Source organism: Dermacentor andersoni, chromosome 9 (genome assembly GCF_023375885.2).
Source record: "Dermacentor andersoni chromosome 9, qqDerAnde1_hic_scaffold, whole genome shotgun sequence".
Lineage (NCBI taxonomy): Eukaryota > Metazoa > Arthropoda > Arachnida > Ixodida > Ixodidae > Dermacentor > Dermacentor andersoni.
In genome coordinates this window covers 42,542,483-42,569,903 of record NC_092822.1, presented here as the reverse complement: position 1 = coordinate 42,569,903, position 27,421 = coordinate 42,542,483, and the positions used below count along the sequence as shown (strand labels likewise).

The 27,421-nt window shown below is 46.5% G+C and overlaps 1 protein-coding gene across 1 annotated transcript in view; it reads right to left on the bottom strand.

Moving 5' to 3' along the window:
* Nucleotides 1–25,476, bottom strand: part of LOC126527648 (uncharacterized) — a 279,332-nt gene extending 253,856 nt beyond the window's left edge. Inside the window, exon 1 of the mRNA XM_072284527.1 lies at nucleotides 23,759–25,476. Within this exon, the coding sequence (XP_072140628.1) occupies nucleotides 23,759–23,858 (100 nt within the window). The 5' untranslated portion in view covers nucleotides 23,859–25,476. The remainder of the gene's footprint in view (nucleotides 1–23,758) is intronic.
* Between the last annotated feature and the right edge of the window lie 1,945 nt (nucleotides 25,477–27,421).

The window sequence follows — 27,421 nt, the reverse complement described above, 5'->3', positions numbered from 1 at the left end:
TTTCTCCAGCAACCCGTAAGTGCATGAATGTGTGAATGCAGATGGACAGACAGACAGCATTATTGTGCGCATCATTTGACGCGTAAAAACAAAGTAATACTTTTGTTTCGTCACGACGTCACGTAATTCAACCTGCAAAATTTTACTCCTAGGGAAAAAAATATTTTTTTTTTCACTTATTAGGCTGAGTTAAGCATGGCATGGTGAGGCCGTGAACAAAGTTGCACGTACGCGTAATTTATTGGGTGTTTTTTTTCGATACCCCTGAAGACTACTAGCGTTAACAAATTCATCTTCATCGACTTGCGTACCGTTTGTGTGTGTTTGAACGCCACCGCCATCATCATCATCATCATCATCATCATCATGATCGTCGTCGTCATTATTATTATTATTATTATTATTTCATGTCAGAGTCATGATGCCAGGAGCACCGACGAAAACGCTACAGATAACGTGGCTCCGCGGGCGTCGGTGCTCCCTAACATTGCATTAGTTTTCATTCATACATTGAAGTATACGTACATACAGAAGTGAAGTAGTAAAAAAAGGAATGGATCACATGTTTGCACTGCACGCAGCAAAACTTTAGCACTAGGAATGAAAGCTCGGGCCAATGCCATACAAAACAAAGACAGAAAGCGCAGTCTATAAATGGAGAACGGACGAAAGGAAATAATACTGACGTACACGCACTTCGCCGATACATACTACATAAAAAATTGGAGGGCGCTTAAGCTTCGCCTTCAAGAGTGGAACGCGATAGCGTTATCGCACCCCGTTCGCACCGCCCACTCAAATGCGCTATACGCCAGCCAAGCGTCGCGATCGGCACAGACAGCCGGGCCCCGACGCGCCATGAAGGCGGACGCGATCATGGGACGAGTGGCGCGCCACGTGTCGGGGCAGCGCTGCACATTGCGAGGAGGGGGTCTTCTGTGTGTGCCGCAAGATGGCTCTGCGTGTGCGCAGAGCGCAGAAGAAATGTAGCGGAAACGTACTTCGCTACTCGTGAAACTGTGACTTCTGTAAGTTACATGATCATAATTACCGATCTACACCGCAGTACAACTTTCTACGGCAAGTTTCTAAGGCAACACCGCATTCACTAGAGGCGATTTTGTCTCGTTTTGAAGGAACAAACTCGTGCCTGAGTGGTAGCGTCTCCGTCTCACACTCCGGAGACCCTGGTTCGATTCCCACCAGCCGATCTTGCAAGATGTTTTTTATTTATGAAGTGCCTTCTGGGATTTATCGCTCACGGCCAACGCCGCTGACGCCGACACCAACGACACCGGCTTTTGTGCGACACGAGCTCCTTACGCTGTCGCGTTAAAAACATATCCCGCTCTTGTCCCCTCGTCGGGAACGACTTTCACAGACGTCAGGCGACAGCGCTCATTACCTCTGAAGCCTCTCCCTTTACAACCAACCGCCACCGACAACAAACGCGCGTGACGTCATTGCACTAACCCTTTAAAACTAACATGCCGAGGAGGACGAGGCCGCCTTTGACGAAGATAGGTCCTCCTATCGAAGCGTTGGCCAGCCTTTCTGAGGCACCTTATCCCTGTTTACAAACTTTATACCACACTGTGCTATTCCATCTGTCGGCCCCTTTCTTGATTTTACATAGGGAAGAGCGATTCATGTGTACACACATCCCTAAGTTTTTTCATACAGAAGCATCGGAAGGGGCCCTAAGGTGAACCTCTTTCTTGAGGAGTTTGTTTATGTCCTCAGACAAGATCATTCATCGGCCTTCTAGCTGAGTTACCTTTTTGGCGTCGCAAGCAGCACCGGTATCTATGAGAGTCCATGGGAGTCTATGTTAGGGAGCTTGGGCTCCAGAACATTGCATGCAGTAGTTTTCGTTTCTACGATTAAGTAGGTATGAAGCATTGAAAGACTAAAAGGGAGAGCTTTTTTTTTCTTTAAAATTGCGTGCGCTATACGCAGCGAAACTTCAGTGCTACAACCAAACGTTCTGCCAAAGCCACATGCGAATAAGACTGAAAGCGCAGTCTATAAATGAATACTGAAAGAACGGAAAAAATGCATGCCTATACGAGCAATTTGCTGAGGAACATTGCAAAACATATTTATACACAATGTGAATATATATATATATATATATATATTTTTTTTTTCTAGACACTTCCTACGGTATTGTCAAATAGATACATCGGAGACGACCCCATGAGAGAAGTTCCTCTTTAAGAGTTTATTTATAACTTCAGGCGCAATCATTCTTCGGCCTTTTGGGTTGCCGCTGGGCTAGCAAGCAACAGCGCTATCTGGAATGCGTCGACCATCTAAAAATTCTTTCGAAGTTGCTTAGTCCAGTGTTCCCCTCCCCTGCGCCCCCCGAAAGTAAATAATAAAACAACAACGAGAGTATTCTTTATGCGGTCGATACGTCCCAGATACCTGAGAGCGGGGCCTGCGCAATGTCTGTATAAATTGCGCGAAGGAGGCTGCGATGTAGAGGCTGTTTTGCTTGTTTTATCTTTAGGAATACCTTAAGTGCTCCCGACGGCTTGATTTATCGAAGCAGACGGTTCGTGCTGCAGTATTGCATTGTGTTATGGCAGCCAATGCCTTGAATTGCTCCAAAAATGAACAAAATAAAATAAATACTATGAATAAAACAAGATTCTTGACTGAGCTATCGCGTGGTCCCAGTACACCGTTCGTTTATTTGTTGCGATCACATCGTATATATTACATATGTCAATTCCCGATATCTTATTTTCGAGCGATGCGAATGCACTTCTACGGCAGCGCTCCGTTGTGCTTGATTCAAGCATTTCATTTTGAATGGGAAGTACTTTTTGTATTAGCGACAATTGCTCGGATACTGCGCCCTGCGTACAGCATACCGTAAGATGTAACCCACTTGGTATACTTATTCCCACTAGAAACAAGAGGCCTAGTCTCGATGCTGATCATGCTGAATATACGGCACATTAAAGGATGTGATGCCCTAGCCACGAAACGTACTTGACCCACGAACTAGCATTGCTTGTGCATCCTGGGAAACGAACGCCGTCTTAACATTTGTAAGGGATCCTGGTCTCAATGAGATACACTCAAACCTCGTTATAACGAAACGAAGTTTGAAACGCGATATAAAGAATGAATGGTTATGACAATGTAAGTGAACTCCCGTGGAAATACTGATTAGGACTCGTAGTACAGTGCATGTAGTATAAAGGATATAACGAAGTAATAAGTATAACAATGTATTTCTGGCTGTCCCTTTAACTTCGTTATGACAAAGTTTGCTCTAATCAGTCTGTACCGTACACGCCGTTGTGTTTCGTGTAGGTTGCATTTGTGTGTGTGTCCGCAAAGTGCCCTGTATCATTGAATTTTTCACAATTCCCTAACTGGGCCGCAAGGCAAACCTTTGCAGGATTCGTTAAGTTGCTCCCGCCTCTTTCTTTATCTGTCGTTATTCTTATGAACAACCTGTGGCTGCGTTCCTAATATAACCTCTAATCTAATCCTAACCTAACCAGGAACCTCTCCATAACAGTCGTTCTAACCTCTGGGCTGACCAGAGTCCTCAAGCGCCCTTGACGTTTAGCACAAATGAAAAAACGCCTACCCTCAATCGTTGCGCGTATGAGAGGGATTAAAAGGCAGCGAGGTTCTGAACAGCTCGTTCCACATTGCTCTTGAAGTTTGCTGTCGACTTTGGTGAAACTTATCCTCGCATGATTTCACGGTGCACTGTTCTCGCTTTTCTTGTCGTTCCAGGAAACCAAAATCGAGGGTAATAACAAGACCTTCTGCATATTCATGCGTGCGTGTCTATATTTTATAAAAGAATTAAACTAAATTGAACTGAGAAGCAGGTCTACAGCGCAGGCCTCGAGTACAGCGAAATGCTCCAGCTGCGCTCGAAGCTTCTATTACCGCATGGGCACCCACGACGCCGTAAGAATACTTGGAATACTTTATGGAATACTGAACACATTGTGCTCTAAAAACAGTTGCACCCTTTGGTGTGTGTTTGTGCTTTTTTTTGTCATACGACTAAAATCGTCATCTGTCTTCCGTTTCCATTCTTGAAAACGCTGCGTACGCTACTTTACTGTCGAGAATGATATGTCACGCTGACAACGCGCATGCGCTTCGTGACCTGCAAGGTACCGGGCGCGCAGCGTTAAGGAAAGGCACGCAGACTAGATGACCACTGTTACTTCGTTACAAAAACACGCCATAAACAGTGCAACTATTTATGGTGCAACAGTGCAACTGTTTTTTAGAACAAGATGGAGTAGAGAGTTCTACATGCACTAACCATCATTCCCGCGCAAGCTGAGCCGCAACACTTGCAGCTTCGGTGTAGACACTAGCGCTCGATTACCCTCGAGCGCAGTTTGTTTACTGTAAACGGATTTGTACCGTTAAGGGTCCTTAAAGGTTCAAATTGGTCTATAACTCAGACACTTAGATGCGTAAGAGGGTAAGTGCGTGAGTTAGACACAACGCACCCTTGAGGGTTAAAGTACGTTAGCAGTTTACGAAACTGTCTTTACGCTTGCACATTATTTTGCATCGCGATGGTGGCCGTTTTTCACCGTATCGTCACCGTATCGTAATACCATTTCGTAACATCGTTCACCCTATCGTAATATCGATTTGTCGATTGGCGTTGCTTCGTTTTCTGGGCACAAGTACGTCGAATAAAAAGTTATATTCTCATCTCAACGTTTCACAATGTTCTTTCTTTCTCTTTTTTCTTTCACCACCGCTGAAACGTGACAATGTGCTTAGCCTTATGCAATGTTCCGTGTACCGCGTGCGCGGTTGCCCAGAATGCGAGGAAGCTCGCTGGTCCCGTGCTTGGACACGTGACATACGGCCCGCAGTAAAGTGAAGTAGCGCGGTTGCGCTCATTTTTTGCTGGTTGTGTTTTACGACGAAAAAAACAGAAGCTGTAATGACAAGGCTGTTGCACGGGAAAGTGAGTGGGGCGGAGGGGGAAAGAACGCCTGGCAGAAGCGGCTCCCGCTGGATATCACAGCCGAGATATAAATAATAAAGGTGCGCAATTCGCCTGACGCTTTCCGAGAACCGAGATAAGCAATGGCAGCAGGAAAAGCCGTCGATGGCCCACGGCTTAGCAGGTGGCGTAATCCCCGTCATTCTCAAAGTGACGTCCTCTTGTAGTCCTCTCGCACAATACAGACCATGATAAACCTCGACATTGCGACCGTTTACAGACAGTTCCACCTAGCACCTGTTGCCAGTGTCTCTGGTAGACCTCATCGTTCCCATTGGAGTCCTAGCATGCAAGAGCTGCTCCGTCATTCTAAGGGCTTACATTTGCAAGTTTACAGCCATCGTTTTACTTGGTAAGAGTAATTGGAAATGGAAACGATAATAATAAGGACAGCACCCGGTTTTCACGGTTGTCCGACGTCCTTGGAGATATGTACGTTGTGCTGACGCATCGTCACTGAGGTCTCGACGCAAAATTAGATAAAGACAAATTTCGTCGTCATTTACTCCCGTAATAACGAAACATTTTTTTCGCCATATGCGTGAAAATGGAGCTGAGAGAAAATATTTTACGGGTCTCCAATCTTGAGTACCTTTCAGGCGGTTGTCTCCGTTTCTGGAGACGTTGCGAGAAATACACTGATATAACGGCACGCTTAACCCATGGAAAGCCGGACTGTGACGTCACGCGTAGCTTTCCAACAAAAAAATGCAAACATAAAGATGCCCATCGCACTTGAATGGCAACGCTCCCCACACGTAGTCTACATGGCGCTGTAGCCCAGAGGCTATGGCATTGAGCTTCTCAGCTCGAGGTCGCAAGTCCGACCACAGCCGCGGCGGCCTCGTTTCGATGTTGGCGTGATGCAAAAGCGCTCGTGTAGTTAAGTCAAACTTCATTTTAACGAAACGAGCCATAACGATGTAAGTGAAATTCCCCTTCAAATCCTCATATTCATAGTGCAGTGCGCGCAGTAATGGATATAACGAAATAACGGCTATAACGAAGTGATCCTGGCTCCCCTTCTCTACTTCGTTATAACGAGGTTTTACTGCGGATGTAGGTGCACGTAAAAAAAAACCCAGGTAGACAAAATTATTCTGGGATCTCCCATTACGGCACGGCTCTGAATGAGATCGTGGTTTTGGCGCGTAAAAATTCAGAATTTTATTCAATCTTCGGACATCGTTTTTTAAGCAGGTTGAACACTCGCAGAAATGGGCATTAGGCTCTATTTATTCGGTGCAAGAAAAGAAGTCATCTCTGAAATAACAGCTGTTCTAGAGGCTTCCCAATGATGCCAGAACGTTTGCCTTTGAAGCCAAGGGACGTGCAGAGAGAAGAAGTCCGGACATAAAAGTGTTATTCGCAAATATACAGCCATTTAGGTTTTTTGTAAAAAGCCCATACGTTTTAACGCACAGGTTAGCGACTCGTGTCAGACTACTGCTGAACGCGATAACACCCAAGTTATTTTTTTTTTTATTTTCAATACTGCTGCTCTCCTTCGAGAGGGGGGCAGTTGGGCAGTACAATAATTCAGCTGTACAATGCAAGGAAATCAAAGTATAGGTTATACAAAAAGTAAACAACGACCTAAGCAGTGCAAATTATACATACTATACAAGTAAACCATGTGAAGATTAAACGAAATAGTAAATAATGAATAAAAAAAGGGTAGAAAAGCAAGAGCCTTTATAACAATAGCACATATATCACTAGGGGCAAGTAAACTAAAATAAAACTACGAGTGTTTGAGAATAATTATGGTAAACGAATAAGCTGTCGAAAATGAAAGGGTTTATTAAAATTTCATAACGAATAAAGCAATCTGTGCCGGTGTCCCTGCATGCATAGGTACTGTTATTCACGCACAGTTTTCTTCTATTTGTGAGATAAATTCGGACCCGCCGTGGTTGCTCACTGGCTATGGTGTTGGGCTGCTGAGCACGAGGTCGCGGGATCGAATCCTGGCCACGGCGGCCGCATTTCGATGGGGGCGAAATGCGAAAACACCTGTGTGCTTAGATTTAGGTGCACGTTAAAGAACCCCAGGTGGTCGAAATTTCCAGAGTCCCCCACTACGGCGTGCCTCATAATCAGAAAGTGGTTTTGGCACGTAAAACCCCATAATTTAATTTAATAAATTCGGAAAATGGGGGGATTCAAGGTTGGTGATAGTAGGATCAAGTTGGTTTCATTCTGATATTGCGAGCGGGGAGAAAGAATACTTAAACGTGTCATTTTTACATGCGTATTCTGTCAATGTGTGCTCATGCTTGTTACGTGTAGGTCAAGCCTCGGAGAATGAAATATATTTGGAGCTATCTATCCTATAGTTATTTTGGAGTAGTTGCAACGAGAATTTCAAGCGAGCGTGTTTCGCTCTCGTGGATAGCGCTCGCAAACCGGACTCGGTTAAAAGATTTGTTGGCGAGTCTGTACGTTTATATTTGTTATGAATGAACCTCACAGCTTTCCTTGGTATTGATTCTAGTTGACCTATGTTAGTCAGTGTATGCGGAAATCAGACTGTGTTAGCGTATACGACAACAGGCCTTACAAATGATGTGTAGGCTAGCAGCTTCGTTGACTTGGTTTCGAGCGCCAGGCTTCTTTTCAAGAAAAAATAGTTTGCGCAGCGCCTTTGAGATTATATTACTGATATGTTGGACCCATATGAGCTCCGAGATTAATGTAACACCTAGATATTTGTGTTCGTCAACTTTGGTAAGTGGAATGCCGTTAAATGCGTGTATAAAGGTTGATGATATCGTTTTTCTGGTTACAGTCATGATCGCCGACTTTTGTATGTTTATTTGCATCTGCCATTTAGAGCACCAATCAGCTATGTCAGCTAGAGAATCATTTAATTTGATATGATCATTGTAATGATTAATTTCTCTGTATATGGCGCAGTCGTCCGTGAATAATTTTATATTGTAATTGGCGTTAGCTGTGATATCGGTAATATAGAGTAAGAAAAGCAATGGTCTGAGAACAGACCCTTGGGGGAATCCGGATGTTACTGCGACTGCGTTAGAAAGCGTTTTTCCGTAAACCACGAATTACGAGCGGTTACTTAAGAAACCTTTTATCCAAGCAGAAAGTTCTCCTATACCAAAAACATTTTCAACTTTAACTATTAATTTGCTGTGACGTACGCAGTCGAAAGCCTGGGACAAATCGAGTAGAATCAAGTCATCGTGACCGCGGTTATTAAGTGTAACAGCAAGATCGTGTACTAGTTCTGTTAGTTTGGTTACTCTCGATAGACCACTGCGAAAACCGTGTTATATATATATATATATAGTCTTATTGTTGCAAGTCGATGGGCGGCACGACTTTGCCAGTAGGCTAACCGGCACGAATAATCCGTCCAAAGCCGTTGAAGGTGCCCACGACAAAAGCGAACGGACTGTAAGGAGAAAATAAATGTAGTGTTTGCCTAAACTTCGGATTCTCTTAACCTCGCTAAACCTATGAACTCCGCGGCACAAAAAAGAAAACGTGTAGGAAAAAACAACGCGTAGACTAAAAGGAAAGTAGAGCCTGCTTGTGTGCCCGGGGTGTGGTGCATTGAGATGCAAATGAAAAACGCTTTGCATGATCGATGTTCTGATTTGCAAAGCCCATAGAAGTGCTCCTGCGTGTAATATTAAAAAAAAAAGAGGTACCCCCTAACTGAAACGCAATACTCAGATACGCTATATAGAGATAAGAAAGAACGAAAAAAAAAAGGCGCAGAGGAAATGTAGGTGTTATAATGCCCCACAAAGAAAAATAAAGGTGAGCGATATTCAAAAAGGAAGATAGAAAAAAGAAACGTATGGATGAATGGAAGGAATGGCTGCGCCGGCGGTAAGGCCAATGGATCCCGGTGAGGCCACCGGCAGTAGCGGAGCGCGAAATCGGCACCGTCCCGCTTATCCTATAGAAGCAGAGGCGTGGATGTACCTGCGTATTCCGGCATACCTGACGCTCTCGTATAACAAAGTTCCCCTTGCGCTAAAACTCGTCGGGGCGCGAACTCGGCGCGTCCACTTAACCAAGAAATGCCACGCCGTCTCGTCGGGACATTTCCTGTGTGATTTTTCGTTTGCGTCGATCAATCCACCTTCAACTCTGCGTATTTCGTTGTCTGCCGGTTTGGTGGGCCGCTTTCGCTGGTTCTGTTTCTGCACGAATAGCAGCTTGGGCTTGTTGTTTTTCCATCCTGGTGTCAACAGCGCGAAACGTAGACGGGTTACGAGACGAGAAGACGACACCACAAGCGCACAAGCGCTTTTCGCTCGCCGCCTGAATGTCCTGGTGATTTTTGTTTCTATAACTCTAATCGTTTCCATTTGGTTATTTATCACATTTATCTGTTGGTCGCTACTTCCCTACCTATCTCTTTCTCGCTACTTCACTGCCTCTTATTTCCTGGCTACTTCACTCCCTCTCTCTTTCTGGTTACTTCACTACCTTTTTCTTTCTCTTTATCGCTACTTCCCTACCTATCTGATAAATTAGGTAGTGAAGTAGCTGGACGGAGGGAAGGTGGTGAAGTAGCCGGACACACGGAATGTAGTGAAGTAGGACGGACGGACGGACGGACGGACGAACGGACGGACCGACGGACCGACAGACAGACAGACAGACAGACAGACAGACAGACAGACAGACAGACAGACAGACGTCTGTCTCTGTCTGTCTCCTTTGTGTCCACGCGTCGTTGCGCCTTTGCTACACTACCGTTCGAAATAGGTTCTACATATTTAATGGAACGTATATAGAAAGAACATTCTTGAATCTCAGCTATTTGTTTTGGCCGAGCTCTCTGTCACTGAATGTCAGTGTTGATATCACTGCACATAAATTTCACTAAGTGAAACATTGTAATCACGTTCCATGCAGGTTACACCAACTAAATGAAACATTAAAACATGTATTTTCCTAGTGGAACTTATAAAACTTAGGAGGTAATAAGATTAAGCATGTACTTCCGGCTTCCGGCTGAACGCGGGAAACGCAGCATAGCGTCGAACCTGACAGTGCCATGACTGAAGGGCCCGTGTGTGGCAACATCCTGAAACTGGAGCTCAAATAGAGCTACAGTTTCTAAACAGACGTTCTCGCTTTATCGCAGTTTATTGCCCGTTACATTCTTTTTTTTTTACCTTGGTACCAGTGGACGAATCTCGAAAAAAAGTAACGAACAGATCGTGTGGACAAATGTGTATGCCACAAATAATAGAACATAAAATCTAACTCTTGTTGCCTTCGACTTCATCTTGCGTTGTCTTTTATGCTATACATCAAAAACTAACCATGTAGGCTAAGAAACCGGACGATAGAGACAACCTTATTGCATTATATTACGCCGTAATGAAGCATTACGCTCTTCTTCCGCCACTTTCTTTTAGCATTCTCTTTTTTTATATACTGTCATTTTTCCTTTCATTTTATTTGTCTAAATGCCCCTGCGGTCATTACATAAAGGTGAGGAGAAAATAAAGAAAAATGCAACGTATATCAGTACAACAATAATACACCACAGTAAAGCAAAATATGATATGCTCCGAACACAATTGTACACACAAGTACACATTTGCCTTTTTCAGCCTTTTTTCTGGCTCTCGCAGGTAGCGGGTCACGAGTAGAGTGCAGGAACATAATTACAAACGCAAACGTCACAGACAGCCAACGGTGTCAGCAAGAGTTATTAAGACGCAGCAAAAATAAAATAACAGAATTCATAACAACATAAGGCGCTGTCTCATAATTTAACCTCTCAGTACACTCAGTGTTCCCAATTTCAAATAGCAGATATTATTTGAAGCGTCCGTGGAAGAGAAGTGATCCACAAGTGTTTAGTGGTCTATTGTGCTTATTGTAGAAACGTGACTTGGAGGCACCCTTATATGTACGTTTTGATCCAAGCTTTTAATATCGCGATACAGCACAAAGGAAAACCGCATGGATGCGCCTTTTAGGCCGGCCGCCAAAGTTGTCACGCGCATGCCCTTTGGCGCGCAGCGCTTGTGCTTTCATGCCGGGGAATACTTAATCCCTCCGTTTTCGACTGGCATATACCCTTCGTTCGGTACCGCGATCGCTATCGGGCTTCAAGTTCGCCAACGTACGCTGCAATTTGCGCGTCCCGTGGTCCCTTTTCGAGCGGCTAGCCGACGTTCTCGCGCGGGCTCAAGCGGTCGTTACGTCGATAGGCCTTGGTTATGCGGTCGCAAACGATCCACTGGGGCTGAGTTAAAAAGGGAACGAAGCCTTTGCGTGGGGACCAGCTCCGTAGCAGTCCGGCTCGAATATGCGGGACGTCCAGACACGCTTTCATTAGGAAACCCCACAAACCGATCGAATGTTATCTCCTGCTTTTAAAAATAAATAAACTACGTTCCAGTGGTTCAGAGACGACTAGCCTTTTGGGTGCAAAAGCGCCAAATGGCCCATTGAGCGAAAATGCCGCCGTCCGTCCTCTGTAGCAGCCAAAGGGCATCAAAACTCACATTGCTATTGGCTGCGGCGCCACGTCATGAGCTGCGCCTCGACGCAGCAGAGTGGGCGAGAGGGAACGCCTTCTGTGGTGATGCGCGAGGGGAAAGGGCAGGTGTTGCGTGAGGGGAGAGAGTATCGCCGTGACGCGTCGCCCGATGGGCATCGCCGCTTCGGTGGCATGCGGCGTTGGCACCGCAGAGGGAACGCCTTCTGTGGTCATGCGCGAGGGGAAAGGGCAGGTGTTGCGTGAGGGGAGAGGGTATCGCCACGACGCCTAGCGACGCGTCACCCGATTGGCATCGCCGCCTCGGTGGCATGCGGCGTTGGCACCGCAGAGGGAACGCCTTCTGTGGTCATGCGCGAGGGGAAAGGGCAGGTGTTGCGTGAGGGGAGAGGGTATCGCCACGACGCCTAGCGACGCGTCACCCGATTGGCATCGCCGCTTCGGTGGCATGCGGCGTTGGCACCGCAGAGGGAACGCCTTCTGTGGTCATGCGCGAGGGGAAAGGGCAGGTGTTGCGTGAGGGGAGAGGGTATCGCCACGACGCCTAGCGACGCGTCACCCGATTGGCATCGCCGCCTCGGTGGCATGCGGCGTTGGCACCGCAGGCTGCCGCTGCTGGTTGCTGGGCTCGGGCAGTAACTATCGCCAGGGTAGATTACTCGCAGCGCAAAACTGCAAGCACCGCTCAGCGCCGTTCAATTGAACGTTAATGCATTCGCATTCACAACTCGTAAGAAGTGCTTAGCTGTGCTCGGATTTTCTGTTTAGGCCCTCCTCATTTTTGATTCCAGGTTGACAAAGATGCAACGTGTTGCAGAAATGTCGAAGCTTCAATTTGCAGCTTCGTGGCACTACAAGAAACATCGCATATTTCAATTCTGTTAGCTGTCTACGTTAGGGCGTTTACAGTGTACAAACGCGGAAATATATCACACGTGTCCTCGAATGAACAAGTGTAATAAGGATAAGACTTTCGCGGAACTACTGTAAAATAAGCAAATTGCTCGCAAAACTTGTCGATTATTCCAGCAGCGAACGCAATACACCACCTTTTTACGTCATTCCTTTTTCATCTAAGCCACCCAAGCCAAGCGAGAAAGAGAAAGCGAGGTGAGGTTAAGCAAAGAGCCCGTGGAAGTTCAGTAGTCGGCCTGCACCGTTTCATTGGAGAGGCCCTTTTCCAGGTGTCCTGGTGTCTTGTCCTGGTGTCCAGCCACACCCTCTAGGTAGGTGTGGCTGGGTATCAGGCGGTAATTGACCTAGGCACACCAGACTAATGTCTGTTTCCTCTCCCGGCCGCGAAAACATTGCTCGGTCGGATACTCCTGTCCTTAGTGATTTGTCAATTGACCTTGTCTTGCGCAATGGACTGACGAACGTTCCTGCGATGCAAATACTGACCAATGGCGAGACAACTCGCGTGACAAACCCCTACACTCGTACAGGAAGAGCTTCGGAAGGTCACACCACACTACGAATTCATCAACGAAGCACGCCAGTTCGGTTAGCGAGGCATTCTCTTTAGTTCACCTGACCAGGCCTTTATCACTGACCTTCGAAAATGTACAGCGTTCACCTCACATCCGCTGAGCTGCTTTATTAAGTTACACCTAGCTTTCCTGGATATGGCGTTGGGCTGCTAAGCACAAAGTAGCGGGATAGAATCCCGGCCACGGAGGCCGCATTTCAATGGCGGCGATATGCGAAAACTCCTGTGCACTTAGATTTAGGTGCACGTTAAAGAATCCAAGGTGGTCCTAATTTGCGGAGTTCATCCACAACGGCGCGCCTCTTAATCAGATTGTGCTTTTGGCACGTAAAACCCGATATTTTTTTTAAACCTATTTTTTTTTAGTTTTTAAAGGACTAGTTCGTGGAATCGACTCCAGCCTTACCCATTCAGACATCTTTAGCGACGCTTTCTACAACTGGAACCGTGTCTGTATTTCGTTGCGCTCGTTTATCTGAGAAAGAGAAGATCTCCACAGAATCAATCACTGTTACGTTCGCTGGAACAACACGTCCGAGCGAGATCAACGCGTGGCTATTCATGTAACTGGTTTAAGTGCTGTCTCCCCGCCTCGCGTTTAGTGTATTAAGGGTTGGCGCAGTGGATCTAGCCCGAAGAGCTGTCGATCGGTTTCTCACTCGCGGCTGTTGAGGACCGAATAAAGTTGTCTCACTCACTCACTCACTCACTCACTCACTCACTCACTCACTCACTCACTCACTCACTCACTCACTCACTCACTCACTCACTCACTCACTCACTCACTCACTCACTCACTCACTCACTCACTCACTCACTCACTCACTCACTCACTCACTCACTCACTCACTCACTCACTGTCGCACATGTGGAGAAAACAAAACGTGAATCAAAGGATTGTTATCACAGGAAGAACAATTTTGTCTCTGTAGTGGTTCTCGCCTTGCTGACTGTGCTAGCTGCAGGGCAAGAGCGCAAGGACTTACGAATGCTAGAGATCATTGAGCTAAAGAGATGCTGACGACACGAAGCCCGTGCTATTATTGCAGAGCGATCTCACGGGTATACGCAGATTCACCCACACACATGCGCAGATTCTACAGCGGCACATTCTGCCACTGGCAAACCTATGCCAAATCTGGATCGAAGCGGACGGCAACCTTTAGACATTTCACACTTAAACTGGTTCACGCTCGACTAAGCTGGCTGGCGTAACTGCGGTGAATCATGACGTGGGATGTATGCGTTGCGATCGAATAGAAAAGCGCGCGACCTTTCCTATCGCGACAGCTCAAAGCATTGCCACCATCCCACGCCGAACTCTGTGAAAAGCCTCAGAAATACGGACGCAGACCAAAGTATTGACGTGCGCGCACTCTCTTTTACCGAGCGGTTCCAGCAGGCTGTCGGCAAATCCCTCGTGAAAAACACTTCAGATTCCGGTTTGGACATTGGTGCGCTACTTGATTTCTTTTAACTTGCCGCAGTGGCGGGCGCCTTTCAACGTAGGTAAACTGAGCAAAGCCTCGCGACGATAGATGTCTCCACACAACGTCATATGTTTAAGGATTTCGAGACGAAGCATCGCAATAGCGTAGACGTTCAGCAAAAGTTCCGAGAAGAAGCAGAGCTCCGACACTTGTGGAAAGCTACTGCAGCCCCGAAAAGCACGTTTTTCAGATTCTGTGGCAACATGAATCGGTGTTCCTGCCAACACTGGCGAACGCTGTGGAAAAAAAAATGTGCCGTTGACCAGCGGTAACTAGAACATGAAACGGATGACAATCAGCATGTCTGCCCAAATGTAGAAAAGAAACACTGTGTCCTTCAAACTTATTGGAACCTGCATATCCCCAGCAAGCCACATTGACTGCAAGAGGCTTACAGAAATACTGCTATCGACAACCGGCTCCTGGGTTGTCACCTGGGATGTTAACGCAAGCAAACCACCAGCTATGGGGAAGCACCAATATTGGCTCCGGAGGCAAGAGTCCTGTATTCTTTGCTGCCGATCTGTTTGGCTGACGGCAGCCCAAAGCGTCTGCGGGGCGTGAAACGCAGAATGTGATTGGATTTGACTTTGGTGTCACGGCGCTTCACTGCACGCACTGCGTCGTACGCACACTGTGTTCACGAACTCCCTATTTCCCCTTTCTATTCCCTCCTTTCCCTTGTCCCCAGTGTAGCGTACCAAACCGGATGCTCCCGTGGTTGACCTCCCTACCTTTCCCCTCTTCGCTATCTATCTCTCACTCTCTTCGCAGAAGGTTTGCGGAGAGAGAGAGAGACAAAGCAAGGACAGAAAAGGCAGGAAGGTCAACCAGAAGAGCATCCGGTTTGCTACCCTGCAAATTTATTTCTAGAAGCTAGTGTACGTGCCGCAGTGTACGTGCCATTAGGACAGCGAAGGCAGTATGGCGAAAAATGCAGCACGCATTTGTCGCATGCCTAAAGTTGGTGCTTTTTGGTGGAAGTGAGCACCGACGTTGATGCGGCTAGAACTACGACGCTTCTCCCTAATTTCTAGGGAAACTTGCCGCGCCTTTCTCGAAGTGATCTGGTGAAAGAACTCGGGGAAGTACCACGGAAAGTACAAAAGACGGCGCACTTTCATTAGGCGAGCCACAAATATTAAGCTGCATTGTATAACTTGAAAACTGGCAATAGGTTATGAACTGCGAGCCTCTCTAAGAAGGGATCTTTAGGCTTAGTAAAAGGAACCCCAACATAAAAAGAGTGCTATAAGTGAAAGCTCTCCGTTCGTAAGGCCCGTTTGTGAGTGGCTGATCGTCTCCCTTAAATATATGTTTGCTACCAAATTAGGTCGGTTTCTCTTTCTACAAGTCCATGTAGCCTATCAGCAGCTTTATGAGTACGACCTACTAGACATGTGGTGCAAAGCAGTGCAGATGAAACAAAAAAAAAATTACTTCGATGACTGCGGAGGAAGCAGCGAAAACTGTGAAAGCACCGCCCACGTACCCACTGGCTAAGTTTCGGGAACGGCGTAGGACTCTATAGGAATACGAACTCACTCTTATTCTTAAGCACCCACTTGATCAAAAAAAAAAGAAAAAGCAACACCACCATTTCCTCTTTCAGCGCGCCGCTGCGGCAGGGTTCGCTCGTTTGCGAAGGCCGCTGTTGCCATGGAAACTGTACTTGTCAGTTTGATCACTAGCGTTGAAAACGGGCAACGCACATTGATCAACAAATGAGGCGAACGGGATCGCATTCAGCCTCAATCCTCACGTTGTGGTATGTGCAAGAGACGCTTAATTTGTCTTCGAATAGGCAACATTGCTTTCACTGTACCTCGCTAAATGTGTCAACAAGTCATAAACGCGTCGGTAAATCACGTGACCTACAGGTTACGCTCGGTCGCGCCATGCGGTTCCAGACGGGGTAGAATGCCGAACTGGAGAACGAAAAAAGATGGCTAAGCTAAGCTTCTGTATCCTTAAGTTTACAGCTTGGTGTTTATAGCTAAACAAGCTGCACTTTTTCATACCATCAGAAAGCAATGCCATTTCCTCGTGGGCCACATATCAAGCAAGTGTGGAAGTTGTCCGGCCAATGTTAGCAAGAGCATCGATATTCTAGGTAGCATAAAAGCTGAAGCCACCGCCTGAAAAAACGTTGTGCTATTCTGCGACCACGGTGAATTTTTAGCTGCATGAGAAAGTTAAAAACTTCAGGTACGATGAGAAAAAAAAAGCGAAATTTAAAATAAAAAAAAAACAAGCAGACAGCTGGGTATGAAAAGTAATGGCCTGTAGTAATGACCTGTAGTTTCGTAGAATCACGGTTGCGTTACGGAAGTCGTGCGGAAAAAAGAAATTGTCAGCTTTACTGAGAAGCACGTTCTAATGACAATGATGAAGCCACATTTCTTGCGTGTGCCAATGATTTCTTCATTACGTACACGAAATTGCTTGAGTTGGCTTCCCTTGCACCATCAGGGGAGCCTAAAATGACCATTTGGATATGTCGTGGCGTATAGTTTGACAGAAATTACCATGGTAAACGTCGTGGGTCACGATTATTTGTAACCCTGTTCTCGCCGGGCAACAGACGCAGTGCGGTCACGTTCGCTTTGCGTGAGCGAATTGCTTCGTGTACTTTGTGCCTTGCCAACGGCGGCTCACCGGTCCTGACTCGCTTACGAAACGACCGACCCTGCGGGGCGTCTGAATGAACCACGGAGCAATAGACCCACGCTGGTGGAATACTTGGCTCGCGATACGCAGGCACGGAGCAATGCTAGACGCACTTATTCCGAACCATTATACATACAGGGTGTCCCAACTATCGTGCACCAAGATTTAAAAAAAAAACATGTGTTATATATATGCAAATGCCAGGTAGTTGGACATAACCAAGCTAATGTTGTTCGCCGTAGCTTGGAGATACTCAGATTATTTTCTTGCGAATACAGGCAATAATGCCGCACGACTGGCCGCTAGAGGCACTCGTGCCTGTTCTCGCGGGCTTGTTCCACGCTCGGAGAAACACTTTCGTGCAGCACGTACTGTGCAACAGAAAGCTGTATCGCTGTATGTAACAATTTTCTCATTGACACGTTTCATTTAATGATAATATTTGAGAAGTTCGTTATTTATTAAAGACTAATTATGTAATTGTAACCGGAATACAAAAAAAAAAAAAGAATCTAAGTATCTCCAATCGATGGCAAACAACATTACCGTGGTTCTGTCCAGCTACGTGTCATTTTCATATCTTTGAGTCTTGGTGCATGACATATGGGACACCCTGTATAATAAAATTGGCAATGACACACAAAGATAAGTTGTGCAGAAACCATCGACGATGATTGTCAATGTAAGCTAATAGTCGATATAATCGACTAGTAATCAATGTAAACGAATAGTTGAACGTTTCTATAGAGAGTTATTTGCTTTATTTAATGAATAATGCGCTTGAAGGCGCGTATTTGTTGCAGCTAGTATATTTGCGTAGTGTTCGTTGTGTCATTCTGCAATTTTGCAGAATATACAGTCGTTACCCACCAAATCTCTAGCGGCATTACAAGTGTTTAGACATAAATGCCGATTCGACAAACTTGTACTTTTTTCCTTATACTTATAGGTCTACTTATAAGGTCTACTTATAGGTCTACTTATATAGGTTGTAATTTGTTGTAAGTGCATTTAGTGTTGCTTGCGTCATTACGATTGGTTTATTCTGTTTGTATGTGCGCTTATGACGTCGAGAGAGAGAGAGAGAGAAAAAGGATGCATAGAAAGGCAAGGAGGTTAATCAGAGGTAGTTCCGGTTGGCTACCCTGCACGGGGGGAAGGGTTAAGGGGAATAAAAAGAGAAAGAAAGTGCAAGGGGGGAGATGTAGAGGTAGAGAGACGAGCACGAACAAATCATGTACACTATAGAGGGGTTAAAGGCGGCGTTCTTAACGTCTACCGTGAAGCCCCGTAGACCGCAGGAAGCTTAATAACGCGACCAAGGCCTTCAGCGCGGATCTCCTTTGATAGCACGGACCGAAACCTTCGTGTTCTTATAGTGGACGATTGTCCAACTGGTCCAGTACTCTGCACATCACTTGTCTTTGGGCACTATATCGACGGCAGACACATATAATACGTGCCAGCGTCTCATAGCTGCTGCGTGCGTCGCACGTGGGGATATTGGCCATTCCAATAAGGAAAGCATACGAGTTCGTAAATGCAATGCCTAGCCACAGACTGTGCAGCATGGTCTGTTCACGTCGTGGTAACGCAGGCGGGAAGTGCATCCGTATGTCCGGAGACAACGAACGCAAACGACACATGGTGAAAACGTTCGAGTCCCACAGAGGCAAAGTACATTCACGGGACATCAATCGCAGTCCAGGCGCCGCGTCTGTTCGCGAAAGCGGAATCAAGACACGTTGACAACTCTCATGCCCAGATCGGGCTCATTCGTCAGCTTGGTCATTCCCGCTGATGCTCTAATGTCCTGGAAGCCATTGAAAGAATATGTTGTGTCTCTGGTCATGGCTGCGATGATATATGTTTCGAATTTCTGAGGCTAGTTGTTCACTAGGTCTGTGGTGCATTGAGCTTTGTATGCACTGAAAGGCTGTCTTGGAGTCACTAAAGACTGTCCATTGTTGCAGTGGTTCCTGATTGATTAAATCAAGTGCAGCGAGGAGTGCCGCGAGTTTTGCACCCGTCGATCTTGTCACACATGAAGTCGTTAGATTTCTTCAGATTTCGCCGGGATGATGAGTGCAGCAGCAAAGCTGTTGAGTTTTACCGAATCATCTGTGCAGACATGTTGCTGAAATCTGTGCACGATGCGAATGTGTTTCAAAGTTCCTTGCTTCAAAGCTTGCAACGGCGCTCCACCTTTCTTTCTGGTGCCTGGAGAGAGAGAGAGAGAGAGAAGGGAAGACAGAAAGGCAGGGAGGTTAACTAGACTGAGTCCAGTTTGCTACCCTACACGTGGGGAGGGGAATGGGGAGTGAAAGAGGGAGAGAGAGAACTTAGGTGTAGGATGTTTACAGTCTGGCACTCAAGTCTGTTTCCCTCAGGTAGCGAAAAAGCGCTCGAACTGCTTTCTGGGCCAATGAACTATGAGGCCAGGCCCCCAAGATCTTCGATTCCGTAAATGACCTGTCATCCAGTCTATTTAAGGCACACTGGAGAGTCTCGCGTTGATTATCGAAGCGAGAACAGTGGCACAGAAGGTGACTGATGGTCTCTTCACACTTGCACTTAGCGCACATTGGTGAATCCGCCATTCCAATACGATAGCTGTAGGAGTTGGTGAATGCTACTCCTACCCACAGCCGACACAGCAGTGTTGCGTCACGTCGTGGAAGGTTCGCTGGTAATGTAAGTTTCAGTGATGGGTCGAGGCTGTGTAAACGACACTTAGAGTTCTGAGGTGTATGCCAGCAACCTAACGTGATTGTACGAGCGAGACTGCGAAGCTCTCTTGCAGCGTCGACTCTGGATAAAGGTATAAGGAGTGTCGGTGAGCCAGCCTGGGCACGTCGGGCAGCGTCATCGGCGAGGTGATTACCAACGATGCCACAATGTCCCGGCAGCCACTGAAATATGATATTATGTCCTCTTTCAGAAGCGCAATGGCAGGTTTCGTGGATTTGTGACACCAGCTGTTCATAATTGCCACGTCGTAAACTTCTCAAGCTCTGGAGGACTGCTTTCGAGACACAAAATATTGCCCATTTGTTGGGTGGTTCTTTTTCAATATATTCGACAGCAGCGCGAAGAGCGGCCAGTTCAGAGCCTGTAGATGTCGTTACGTGTGATGTCTTAAACTTGATGACGACCGATTGAGATGGTAGATCAACGGCGCCCGTAGAATTTTCCGAGACGGAACCATCCGTGTAAACATGAATTCGGTTAGAGTATGAACAATGCAGAAGTTCCAATGTGATCTGCTTGAGAGCCGCGGTGGTCAGGCTAGCTTTCTTCACTATTCCTGGAAGAGCAAGGTACACAGGAGGCTTCTTCAAGCACCACATAGGGGATGGCGTTCTTGTTGCGGGTGAGTGCCTCAAAGACAAAGAGTGCCGGTTAGCCGCAATTGATCTGGAGAACGCTGCCCTGGGTCTTTTCTCAGGCAATCGAGCGAGATGGTGGTCAGGGACTCTGGATATATGGCGAACATGTGGTGCCTGGAATTGTCAACAGCACTTGCGGCCGGAGCAGGCACCACAATGGGTCTGAAAATCGTGTAGCAGGCGCAAATTGTGATGGCAAGTAGGACTGATGTCTTACAATACTTTTGGCAAAGTTGAATGTGGTCTTTTTGCTGGCAAGCAAGCAAGATGTGTCACGCTTTTCGTGTGCCATCGCCAAACTGTACGTAACTTGCATATTTTTTTTTTTAAATCCTTTATTGAAAGTGGCTTTCTTTATACCCGTGAAGGTTGTTTTTTCCCGGTTCCTATACGAGGTTACGCGGAAATTCTTTATATTTGGTTTCCTTGTAGCGTTATTTCTTTCAGTGCGAGTAACGGACCCACCTGGGGTAGCAATGTTCGTAAAAGCTGTAACAGATAGGCTCTTTAATCAAAACCGGAGTGGTTTGCCCAGCAGTAGGCTTGGTTTGTTACTTTGTGTGAATGCGATGATAAATAGTATGACACAAAACGGGACATGCGACAGGCGCATAACACTCGCGAAGCACACAACACAAAACACACAGAAATAGAGTGTCTAGCCGAGATCAGTGTATAAACAAAAATACTGACAGCGCCTTCGCACCACGCGAAGCACAGGCGGCAAGAGTCCGTGGTTCAGGTACCGAACGGAAGGCGGTAACCCTGAGATGTATTCAGTGAGGATTTTAGGACAATTCTCTACAGCACGTGTGAACACGCTGTAATGGCAAAGTAAGTGTGATTCATCATTTTGATGCACTGCACTGGGGAAACTGCGGCGATCCTGTTCGTTTTATTTTATGTAAGGAGTCCTTTCGCAGTAACGACGTTCAGAAGAAAACTTCGCATACATGCACGATCGCGCTTTTCAAGGAACGACCGTGAGCAGTTTATTGTGCACGGAGCCGCCAAACTACTTGTTGATTATATTGAAGGATAACTTTTCATGTTTCACTGTGGCTGCAATGTATTCATCGAACAAGTCCACTGGAATGGAATAGTTGTAACGAGTCACGCCACGTTAAATCAGTCAATCAATCAATCAATCAATCAATCAATCAATCAATCAATCAATCAATCAATCAATCAATCAATCAATCAATCAATCAATCAATCAATCAATCAATCAATCAATCAATCAATCAATCAATCAACTGTGCTATGCATGCATTTTTTTTTTGCTTTACACAACTTACGCTATAAGCGCGTAGGCTCATGCCGTGTAACCATCCTCATTACAACAGTCTTCGATACAACTAAAAATCGGTTGGCGCCTTCATAGCCGAAGAACTGCAAAACGAATACCAGTGAGATACAACTTAAAGTACCCGGGTTTTGCATTTAAGTGCAATATATATCCCTCAAAGCGTACTTGACGTTGCATATATCGGACTCCGAGAGCCCACAAGAGGCACCATAAGAGTGCCCACAGTTGCGTTTTTTTTTTCGCACATGCTTTTCCGAACTAGCTTCGTTCTCCGTCATGCGGCGAGCATACTTGCACATGGTCGGACGCAGGATGGATTGTGAGGTACGTCACCTAACAGCGAGATGGACGCTATCTCATCGCTGCGTCGCTCACACGTGATGCTTTGCCAGCAAGTCGCCATGAAAGGTTTCAGCAGTGTCTCGCCGCTTCGTTAAGATCTGTACAGTGAAATTAACATGTAACCTCGTAATTGTTTTTGTAACCGTGTTTGACCATATTCATTTAATTGAAATACATCGACTTATTTTTAACGCGTGAACCAGTTTGCTACAAGCGGGTTTTAAGCTGAGTTTCAGCTGTAAAACGGTTGCAACTCCGGGCTGTCTTGGTCTCTTTCGTAGTATACGTGTTTCCTGAGCGCTGTTAGCTATCTGCTCGCTTCTTCACTGTTTAAGAAGCCTGAAATAAAACGCTTTGAGCAATAAAAGAGAAGGAATCACCCTCTGAACGTCGGACGCATCCGAAGTCGTGTCGAGAATATACTTTTCACGGGCGCCTACAACGACATCTTCAAGACTTATCTGTTTACAAGCCCAGAGAGAAGCGGTCAAGCTGAAGATTGCCGTCGTTTCACGCAGTCAGCGAAGATTGTTTCTCGACTCCACCCACGTGTGTGTGGATGTCCGTGCTTTTCTCTCACATTACTTTTTTTTTCCGTCTGGACGACGAGGAAGCGGAGAAGCACCTTCCAGTGCCAGTCGCAAAGCGTTGTAAACAGACGGAGAATTGCCGGAGTTCTGAACATAAACGTGACGACAACGGCTGCCTAGCTGTGGCGGCGTATTTGCACTAGGCGTTCCCGTAGTAGTCATTTTCTTTTTGTTTGTTTGTTTGTTTGTTTCTTGCTGCTTTCGTCAGCTTATTATGATGATACGTAAACTGTTACAATAAAGAAAAAGTACTTCTTGCACTATTATTTATGGCACTAATCGTTAAAACGTGGGCCAAAGAAAGTATAAAACCGACTTCTTTTTTCTCCTTCTTATTGTTTTTAATATTATCAGTATTAGGAACGACTGAAAACCCTAGGTTACGCTCTACGACTGAGTGATGTGTGCACATAATGGAGAAGTTATGAGATTATGGCCTGGTAGCACCCTTTCATAACGTATAGCCAGGTGAGCTCTCGCCGAACAGCCGTAAAAGGAGCAATAGAAGCTGTGTGTTTCTGTTCCAATTCTTCATACCTGTGCTAATTTGATAAGAAAAAATAGTTGTGGTTTGTATTACTCATTTCTTCGTACTGCTACTACTACTCTTGTGATAGTATCTGCTTATTCTCTCATTAAAGTAGCAGTATCTTATCTCTTCTACTTATTATCTTACCGCTTCTGATATAGTACAAGCATCTGCTTACCTCTGCATGCATAAAGCTACTACAGCTACTACAAAAATACTACTACTTTACTTCTACTACTATGTAGTGGTATCTCCTTAGTTGTTATTTATATACAGTAGCAATAGTATGAAGATATAAGAAAGAACAATCGTAATTAAGATGTATCGAATCAAATTAGCACACATCTCAAGAATGGGTAATGTAAAGGAACAAGAAAGAAAAACATGGAGAACCCAATTGCAAGCGAATCTCCCGGTCGATTATCACTTACCTCTTCTGGCTCCGGCATGCTGGCACAGAAGCAGCAGTCCGACAAGACGAAGCACAGCCGTTAATCCGAACGGTCCTCGGCAAACGGAGCATTCGATCATGGCGAGAACCGGAACCGGCACAGATACGAGGAAAGGAGACGGTTCACATTTTCTTCTGCAAACTAAGTCACGAATACCTCACCGCAAACACGTAGTAACGTGACCTACATCGTTTTTCACATCAGAAGTGATGACTGCGCAGTAAAGGAATAAGAAAACAAAATGGAAGCGAGAAACACGCACAAACTCTTAGTTCAGAAATTGGTCTCCGCAACCAGCGTAATTTTACTCAGGGCAATCCGCATTCGCCGAGTTCCGTTGTCTTTTCCTCAGAATTTGTAACGCCGCAAAGAAGACACAATCTTTGGTAGCGGCGTGATTATAGAACTGTTCACATTGAAACCGCACTTTGTTCTCGTTTTCAGAAGTCTAGCGGATATGCTCGCAAGCGCGCGCTTGACACTTTCAGCGCAGTCATGTTGCACGATACACGGCTTTCTTCCCGAACAGCAGACGAAAAAGTGGAGACACGATGATGGCACAGAGGAGTCGAGATGCAAGGTAACGCTGAATTATTTCTGGCTTCCCACGCTGGAGGTGTCGTTGAGTCTTTCCCAGAAGCAACCGTATCCAGCGAACACGTATTAAAAACACCGCTCTGGGGCTACGACAACCGAAACGATGAAAAAATCCGCACGACGTTTCCGCCGAAACGGCTCGATGTGAACAGACGGCGAGACGCAGATGTCGCAGACCTGCCTCAACTGACGAATCCTCAAGTTGTCGCGTGGTAGCTGACGGCCGGAAGCAGACGGCGCACCTGCCAGACAGATGATAGCAAGCACTTTCAACGCGACTGGTAGGTAAACAATTGCGATGGCCGAGGCTGCCTCTAGCGTTAACCGGAGCCGTGCGTTCTGCCCGGCGCAAGCTGCCGCTATTTTTTTATTAGTAGGAAAGCGCGACCGCGCAGCACACAAAGCTAGATAAGCGCGTGGCCTGCGTCGAGGCGAAGCACGAAGCGAAAAGCGTGACCGCACTGCACGAGAGCCGAGCGCGCTCTCCGCGGTCCGTTTGCGGAGCGCCGAGGTTCTTCTGGAGGATGATGGCGGAGCGCACGAGAGAGCTGGAGGAGAGCGAGAGAGACAGAGAGAGAGTTGGGGTTGTTGTAGCAGTGAAAGAGGAGAAGTAGACACAGGAGCAAACTGGCCCTCTCAAGGCGCATGCGCCGACGAAGCGGCCTCATGCGAGCGCTGGATGGATGAATCGACAGATCGCGGAGGCCGCTCTCTACTCGAGCGACTCGGCAACTACGGGTGGATAAAAAAAAAAAAAAGGAAGAAAGGAAAGGGGCGAGACGGTGAAATGGAAAGGAGGAGGTGGCTAGAAGGATCAATGAAGCAATGCACCGAGGGATGGATGGATAGAATGACGGTAGAAGCAGGGCAGTGGATACACAGAGTAATCCGAGAGGGAAGGGGAGCTCCATATAAACAAAGCGAACTAGGATTAAAGTAAGAGCCAGGGAACTGGCGAAAAAAGAAGTGGCTGGAACTAGGCAAGCGCAACTTTCGTAGCTGTTTATTTCAGATGTGCACAATTATGAACTATAAAGGGTCTGCGTTTCTGACTTTGTGTGCTTGGTAAGGTGTTATATGGCTATATGAGGTCTCTATTTTACTGCTGAGCACCGGCAACTGAACAGGTTGTAGTTAACTACGTTTTTCACGTTAACAAGTTTCCATGGAGCTTTATCGTACGGCTCGGAGATACACTAATGGGAACAGCAATGCATTTCGCTGCATATTATGGGTAAATGTTGCTCGAAGCTATAGTGCAGGACACACAATTTGTAACGGAAAGTTAGGCTTTCAGTACTTTCCTACTTTAACGATAGAATTACAAGAATACCTAGCAATGCTACCGTTCGGCGTCTTTTGGATCATTGCCAAGGACGATTACGATATCCATCTACGCGGATGATATCTGCATCTGGGCGTCCGGCGTGACACGTTCGCCGATAGGAGCGAGACTACAGATGGCATTCACACAAACGTGTTGTTACCTGCATGTGAAAGGCCTAGAACCATACTCAGAAAAGTGCCGCTTAGCCGCTTTTACACGCAAAACAATGACTCCATATGTTGTACACATAAATGGGCATGTAATTGCTGATGAAACAAAGTACCATTTCCTTGGAGTCATTATCGACCGTGATTTGTCTTGGACGCCATATACTTCATATGCAAAGAAGAGGTTGAAGAGGTTGAAGAGGTGAATTTGTCGGCGGAAAGCCCTGGGACGCATCTGTGCAATCGATGCTATAACTGTACCATGCATTGTTTACACGTCTCCTGAGATACACCTTCCCAGTGTTGGGTAGCGCCAGTAAAACGAACCTCCGCACACTCCAGAGTATGCCAGCCCAAGTTCTACGGACGTGCCTCGACCTCACTAAGTGTGCGTCGACAGTAGCCCCAATCGCCATATCGCGTGACCGCCCTGAAGCAACGAACATTGCAGTTGACTCTCTAATAGAGCACAATAGACTTGTCGCGAGAACACTCTTTCATTATCTTGCTTGCCTGCCGACAACTAGGCCGCATACGAGTTTCAGCCGTCTCGTTCGTGACTACTCACTGAGCATCGTTACCATAGAATTACGTCCCAGCAGCATAGCCTTCGTTGCCACTGTGGTCTCTGCATTCACTTCAAAGTATGCCTTACCATTCCAGGCATCACGAAAAAGGCACAAATGTCGTCTGCAGCATTCAAGCAGGCAGCATTAATGCTACTACATGAGCGCCGCAGTGACCGCTTACATGTTTACATCGATAGGTTGGTCATGCACTCTAGTTAAGCAGCTGCAGTATTTGTCCCAGCGAAATCTACAGTGACTAAATACAGGACATCGCACTTGACATCAACGACGGCTGTCGAACTTACAGCTCTGCGTGCAGCAATTCAATTGTTCAATCGGGAAACGCCCCTGAAATATTCTGCGATTCAAAGGTCGCCCTGCAGAGTTTACGCCATGGACCCCACCTTACGACTTGTCACGGACACGCGAGAAACTTACCACCGGGCAGTTGAAAAAGGATAGGATATGACATCGTATTTCACTTGTTGCCAAGTCATGGCGGGTCCCTTGGAAACGAGCAAGCGGACGCAGCCGCTCGATCTTCACACAACAGTGGCGATTGCATCGCTATCTAGTTGTCGAGAACAGACGTAGCGAGAAAGCTCCGTGCTCCTTGCTGGCAAGCTTCCGTTGGCCCAATGACATTCGGCGGACTTTACAAGCCAGCGCCTTTGTTCCCAGGGTTCTGATCTGAAGCTTCGCCTTCCACATGGCTTACCACGACGAGAGGTAACTTTTATTCGTCGTTCTGTGGCTTGGAGTAGCATTTACTAATGCGTACTCATATCTCATCGGGATGTCTACACGACGAGAATGGGAAGTTTTCGGATGCAAAGAGATAATATAGCGCACGTTCTGTGGGACTGACGTCGTTCCAATGCGCAAAGAAGAGTCCTCAGCACCACGCTTGACAAGATTGTCAACCGTCCCCTTACGGAAGCCAGAATTCTTTGACCCTGGTCTCAGCCGACGTCGGCCCGAA